This window comes from Hyperoodon ampullatus (assembly GCF_949752795.1).
Source record: "Hyperoodon ampullatus genome assembly, chromosome: 6".
NCBI lineage: Eukaryota > Metazoa > Chordata > Mammalia > Artiodactyla > Ziphiidae > Hyperoodon > Hyperoodon ampullatus.
The window spans coordinates 46,754,487-46,761,428 of NC_136919.1; the positions used below are offsets into that span (position 1 = coordinate 46,754,487).

General features: G+C 48.3%; 1 protein-coding gene across 1 annotated transcript; it reads right to left on the reverse strand.

The window, feature by feature from the left end:
- Positions 1-507: 507 nt before the first annotated feature.
- Positions 508-1,215, reverse strand: TMEM215 (transmembrane protein 215; the record flags this gene model as incomplete). Its single annotated transcript, XM_079705963.1, has 1 exon — positions 508-1,215. The coding sequence occupies one exon, from the start codon at positions 1,213-1,215 to the stop codon at positions 508-510; it is 708 nt and encodes a 235-aa protein (XP_079562089.1).
- Between the last annotated feature and the right edge of the window lie 5,727 nt (positions 1,216-6,942).

Below are 6,942 nucleotides of genomic sequence, written 5' to 3' on the forward strand. Positions count from 1 at the left end.
AATTTTTTTTTCTTTCAGCAAATACTAAGTGTGAAAAGCTTCACCAGACGAAAATCATTTCATACAATGAAGCACTGAATTGTTTTTTCATTCAGTTTCTTTAGACTGAAAGCAGCTCAGTTTCCCTATGAATAGTCCACGTATCATTTCATGCCTGGTATCTGCAGCCCACTCTAGATTTATCTTGCTTTCAGCAGGTACTCGGTAGCACTTTCTGGGTTATTTTAAAAAACATCCAACGTGGTTTAAATTGTTTAAAAGCAATTGGAACTGTTTCCTTTCCTACCCACTGCCTCTTCAATTGTCCTTAACCTTCATCATCCTTCCCTAAAATGTGTCCCCAACATGCCTATTTACATGGCTCTCAGGCACCGGAGGCTTGCACACCCATCACATACCAGGTCAGTTTCTAACAGTGTGAAGGCTGTTGGAGCAGGGCAGTTTCCTTCCATTGAGAGCTGAGTATGGTCATATTGCTTTCAGCACAGCGACCCTTGTATGCAAAGCTTAGACTATCGTCTCATGGTCCCATATGCCTTGGCTTTGATTGATGTAACAACAGTATCTTTCATAGGGCCTGTTCAGCTTGTAGGAGCAAACGATGATACTGTCCTGGGGCACAAAGAAGATGCTGTCCTCAGGCTCAGGGCACTCAGACCTGTCCCAGGCTGAGCACTTGGCATCCAACGCACTGTAGTTGAGGGGACTGCCTGAGGGACAGTAGCCATCCAGGTATCTGGATGGCTTCTCCTGATGCCCGCTCTGGACCCGGCTCTGGCATTCTCCTTCCTCCGCGGGTGTGGGGGTGGTGATGGAGCTGGCCATAGGCGCCTCGCCCTGCCCTTGGAGGGGGGGCTTCCCCCTGAGGCCCACCTTCTTTGCCAGCTCATCGGAGCTCCCCTTGCCCGACTCCAGGTCTGAAGGGGTCCTCAGCAGTTCCACCACCTCCTTGTCCTTGGGTTTCCGGAAGCAGGGCAACTTGCGGACCCATAGCAGCTCATTCTCGGGCCACTTGGTGCATCCCTCAGTTTTCCTGGCCAGGGCAATGGCTGCAATGCCTGGGAGGCAGATGGCTGGCCCTATGGCCAGGAGGGGGATGTTTCCCAGAGTCTCTCCTTTCATCCCAGAGACAGTGAACATGAAGCCAAAGACCAGGAAGACACTCACCAGGGCCACAACCAGCCCAGTCCTCGGGTTAATGTCATCAGGCCGCATCTTTCACTCCATCCAGGTTGGGGACTGCCTGCTAGCCAGGGAGCAATGTTCCTCCCTACTGTCAGAGGAAAACGCACTGGGTTAAAAACAAAACAAAACCAAACAAAAAAGCACCCAAGTCCATTTCCCAACCACCAACTATCTCTCTTACTCTTTGTGTCTGACACTCTACTGTCTGTCATTCTTGGTCTCTGTCTGTTTCTCCCTCTATTTCTGTTGCTCTCTCTCTTTCTCTGTTTATCTATCTCCTTCTTACTATTGCAACCCCTGCCTCTCTCTCATATAGTCATCCGCAGACTGGGGTCACCGCGGTACCTGAGGTTTCCTGCCGTCTCCCGGGAGCGGGGGAAAAACACCAGTTTGAGTCTCCTTAGAAACCTCCACAGCAGCTGTTTCCTCGGCTCTCTCCCTTGTTTCTGGAAGGAAAGCCTGGTTTTCCAACTGACTCTGCATCCAGGAGGTGGGACGTAGGAGCTTGTCTTTCCCAGCAGTGCCCGTCGGTCTCCAGGGCTTTGGGAGCTGAACGGCGGCTCAGGCCAGCACCCAGCTCTGCGCGCAGAGCGCCGGGTGCTGGAGGAGGAAGGACTTAGTCTGGGAAAGAGGGAAAGCGGCGCGCGAGTCTGGCCTCGTTACATCACTTTCAGAGCAAGCTCAGAAACAAAGAAGGACGCGCGGGGGCGCGAGGGGGCTAAACCCAGGGGAGAGGCCAGCCGGACAGAAGAGGCTGCCCAGGGTCCAGTCGGGGTGCTTGGAGCAGCCAGAGTTCGTCCCGCCGCTGCCCGTGAGGTCTGAGTAAGGCGGCTGGACATGCTCCGTGCGTGGGAGGGTCCGGGGTGCAAGGCTGCCGCGTGCCGGAGACTGGAACTCGGGCCGGTTTGCCCACGGGACAGCCTGGGCTCCGAGTCCGCGGTCCGAGGCCCAGAGGTGCCAGCTGGAGATGTCCCCCGGGGACCTGGATCCTTCTCCAGTTACAGATCTGGGTGACCCGATCCGACCTATGGCAGCTCCCAGAGATTCCCCTACCGCCCGTCTCAGAACGTCGAGGCTCTCAGGGCTGGGAGGGCTGCATTCCTCCTGGGTCCTCCTGCCCGCGACCTCTCTGGGTTCGCGCGCTGGGCGGCAGTGGCGCGCAAAAGCGCTCTAGCAGCGAAGCGGGCTGTGTTGCTGGAGCGCACGGGAAGCGCTCAGGCTGAGTTAGTGGTCAGCCGGGTCTTGCTCGAGCCTTGGGGGAGTCACCAGAGTCCTTCCCCATGGTCTTACAGCTCAGGATCCTGGAGGGGGTGGCCTTGGAGCCCGGATCCTACTCCGACACGGCCGTGGTGCCAGCCACGCTGGCTGAGTCAAAGGAGAAAGGCTCTCCAGCCCCGGCTCCCCATCCCCGCACCCAACACCCAGCTAACAAGGAGAAGGAGGGACCTTGACTGGGAGGATCAGGCCGCCCAGCCCGCGAAGCAGCTCCAGCTTTGGGCGATTCTGTCCTTTGCTGACGCTGGTGTGGAGAACCTGTCTCCTCCCCACCACATCAGGGGCTGGATTCCTCTGGCCCCAGGGGCAAGACTGGCTTTGGCTGGGTTCTTTAACGAGACTGCTCATTTAGGGTAGATGGGGAATATTGAGGAACCAGACGTGGAGGGGCAGGGGCAGAAGGGGGAGAGAATGGTACATTCTTTCATGTCAAGGCCCTGCCTTGGTGGAAAGAATTTTGACATCCAGGCCTTCCCCACTTAAACGAGCCATGTGTTCTTGGACAAGTGACTTAACCTCTCTGAGAATCAGTTGACCCATCTGTAAAATGAGAATATTGCTATCAAATATGTGGAGGAACAAACATAATGAGAACTAAATAAATGTAAAGTTCCTAGTGCAATGCTTGGTACACGGTCCTGGTTCACAAAATGGATGAAATATGTACTTTCATAGTATGTGATCATTAATGTAAGGCACGAGCCAAGTCGTAAAGAGCCTGTCTGTGGGGCTAAGGACCTTTGACTTTATCCACTAAGCAGTGAAGAATCGTCTTGGTGTTGTTTTAAGCAGGGATCAACATAAAAGTATTCCATGTTTGACAGATGGTGACAGCAGGTTAGAGGACAGGTTGGAAAGGGTAGATGTGGAAGCAGGAGGACAGTTCAGTAAGCCAGGCAAGACATGGCACGGGCCTGAACGATGCAGGGCTAGTGGGGTGGTCAGAAGGAAGTGAATTTGAAGACTATTTAAGGGTAGAATCAAGTGTCTTGCATCAAAGGAAGTGAGATGGTGGTAGGAGTCCAGGGTTGACTCCCAAGTTTCCCACTCTTTCCACTGAGTGGATCAGGAATCAGACTCAATTTTCCACTCCACTATCTATTGTGTGTCTCTTGTGCTTACGCTCATTAGACATCTGCTGTACCTCTGGACATAGAATCATTATTTTGGAAGGAAGAAGGGAGAAAAGGTAAAGAGCAAACGTGAGATGCCAGCTGTTTGGCCATTTGTATCAGGAAAATAATTGTTTTCCTGGCAGCCCCACTAAATAGATAGACATCTGCTTATATCTCATTGTCTAGAAGGATGTCATAGGGGCCACCTCTGTGCAAAGGAACCCGGGAAAACAAGATTTTTTGTTTTTTTGGACCAGATTTATTGCCACCTTGAAAAAAAATCGGGGTTTTCTTAGCAAGGAAAAAGAGAACAATGAATCTTGGAGAAGCAACCAGAAGCATGTGCCACAACTATCGAACATGCTTACCTTCTTGCAGCCCTCTCTTCCCCTGCTTTTACTAATGCCTTTCTATCCTGATTTCCCTCTTATCTCCCTGGTCACTCATTTGTAGTCTACTCTGTAAACTCCTCTTTATTTTATTAATTTTTATTTTGAACAAAGCCCTTCGATGTTGATATTATGCTGGCTATGCTGATGACCCCCTATGCTTATCTCTTTAGCCTTGTCCTTTTCCCTCAATTTCAGATTTATAGTATCTAACAGTCTGCTTGATATCTGTCTGTACAGCACACAGACACTTGAAACTCATCACAGCTTAAACTATGCTCATTAAATTTCCTTCAGACCTGCTCTTTCTCATTTGACTCCCTCATTCTTCCTATTCGCCCAACCGAGAAACTGTGGGATTGTCCTCTATTCCTTTGTCTCTCTAACAAGCTACATACAGTAAATCAATCATATCATCATAGTCTTACCCCCTAAATTCCCTGATCTTCTCCTCTTCTGTGATCTGAGGCAAATCACTTTACCTCCCTGGGTTTCAATTTCGTGTGAAACAAGGGCTTTGGGTAGAGAGCTAGCTGAGGTGCATTTCAGCTCTAGTATTCCGTGGTTCTCTGACAGTCACTTCTGCAGGGCTGAACTGTCGTTAGTGTTGTGCAGGTGCTCTGACAATAGTGCTGGAAACCTAGTTGGAGCCTAAAGAAGCAACATTGCTGAACACAGACCTCCTCTCACTCGTACAAGCATCTAATTCCATTTGACTTTTAAACCAGGCAGTTCATCTACTTAGGCATTAGATAAGACCCTTGCATAAAACTGCAGGAAACTTCAATTACTGTTTAATTATAAGCCTCATTCTCTAAGCAGTTCCTTCTTAGAGGTAATTTCAGATGGTCTTTGAACAGCAGGTATACTTGCGCAAGTCAGCAGCAAAAGTGGGTGGAGGTGGGAGACATCACTCAGGGTTATAATATTCAGGGACAGAAAAGGCATCCTCAGTATTTAATTTCTTGCCTGTACAGGCTGATTGCACTAGGATTTTAAAACCTTAAGCAGCTCTCGCAATGCTGTAAGCATATACAGCCACATACAAAAGCTTTTCATCAGGATAAAAAGGAAATTCAGGTGGTAATGAGGCTTTGTATGTATGTGGGTGTTTGAGAAGGAAATGCAGAACCTTTTATTTCTGAAATTATTGAAATCATGGGATGCTAGAATTTGAAGATACCTTATAGAATATCTACTCTAACTCCCTTAATCATACAGATGAGATCCAGAAGGGTTGCAATCATTCAGTACTACTTGAGTATTTATTATGTGCTTGGCACTGTGCTAAGTGCTGGAGATACAAGTCAGTAAGACATGGTCACTCACATTCACAGAGCAAGATATGTATATTAGGATAGGAAAGATTATTAGGATAGGATAGATTATGCTGTGGCAACAAAAGATTTCAAGATCTCAAAGTCTGTATGCTCATCCTACTTGTCTCTCATGGATCACCTGCAGCCTTGCTCCATGTTGTCTTCACTCTGGGATTCAGGCTGCAGGGCAGCTTCCAGTTGGGACATTGCCAGTCCATTGAATCCAGGCACCAGAGGTCCTGCACTGAGCCTTCACTTTAGTAGCTTCTCTCTGGCTCCCCCGGCTGTGCCCCCTCTCTCTAGGCCAAAGAATCTGCCGAGGTAATGCCCCACTTGGAGACCTTACCCCCCTTTCTAGGCCATGTGATTGGTACCTGGGACCTTAAAATTCCCCACCCAAACAGCCCCATACCTGCTTCCAGGGCTTGTGTACAGCTCTTTGCTTGGTCCATCCTCCCAAGGGTTGACGATACTGCAGGTGTGCACACCCCTAGGCCTGTGGGACAGTCAATAGGCCACTATGATTTTGAGTACAGATAAAACTCGGGCATGCAAGATGGGCTGTGTATTCCAGCCTCTTCATGGTTCAGAACAGAGCCAGAGGAGGGAAAAGAAAAGACAGCATTCATTTTATTCTTGCGTGGGGCCTCACACATGTTAGAGACAGGCCTGGGTGGAGGGTCTGGGGAAAGGAGAGAGAAGTCCCAACTCATATTTTAAAGGGCTCTGTCTAGCTGTGGTGTAGAAAATAGATTTAAGGTGGGTCGAGGGCAGAAGCAGGGAGGCCAGTTGGTAGACTACTGCAGTTATCCAGATGAGAGTTGATGGTGGCTTATGGATGTGGCTAGAAGTGGTCAGATTCTGATGTATTTTAATGCAAAGCTGATAGTATTTGCTAATATATTTGGGATGTGAGGAAATTGTGTAATCAAGGATGATTCTAGATTTGGAATTTGAGGTGGGAAATCAGGAACTTGATTTTGGACATATTCATTTGATATATCAAAGTGAAGATGGTGATAGAGTTGATGTACAAGTCTGGCATTTCAGGGAGAAGTCTGGGCTAGAGATATAAATTTGGGAGCTGTTGGGATATGGTTAGCATTTAGAGTCCTGGGACTAATGAGATCACTTAGGGAGCAGGCATCAATAGGTTAGAGAAGTTTGAGTACTAAGTATTTACTAAGGAACATCAACATTTTGAGGCTGGGGAGATGAGGAACCAGAACAAGAAACTATGAAGGAGTGGCCAGCAAGGTGAGAAAGTAAAGAGATGTCTAAGGAACCAAAAGAAGAAAGCATATCAGGAAGGGTGTAGTGATTGCATCAATTCTGTTGATAAGTCAAGTATGAAAAGGACTAAAAAGTGAGCACTGGACTTAGCAACATGGAGGTCACTGGTCACCTTTACAAGAGCAGTTCTGGTAGAGTGGGTGGAGGTGAAGTCTTGATTGAAATGAGTCCACAGGAGAAAAGGAGAAGAGGAACTGGAGGCAGAGAGTGAAGATAACTCAAATGGTTTTATTGTTAAGGAGAATAGAGAAATGAGATGATAGCCAGATGTGGAGGTGTGGGGTCAAGAGAGAAAACTTTTTAAAAAATGGGAGCTCTCTTAGCATTTTGCCTGTAGAAATGTAAGATTTGTAAATTTAAATGACA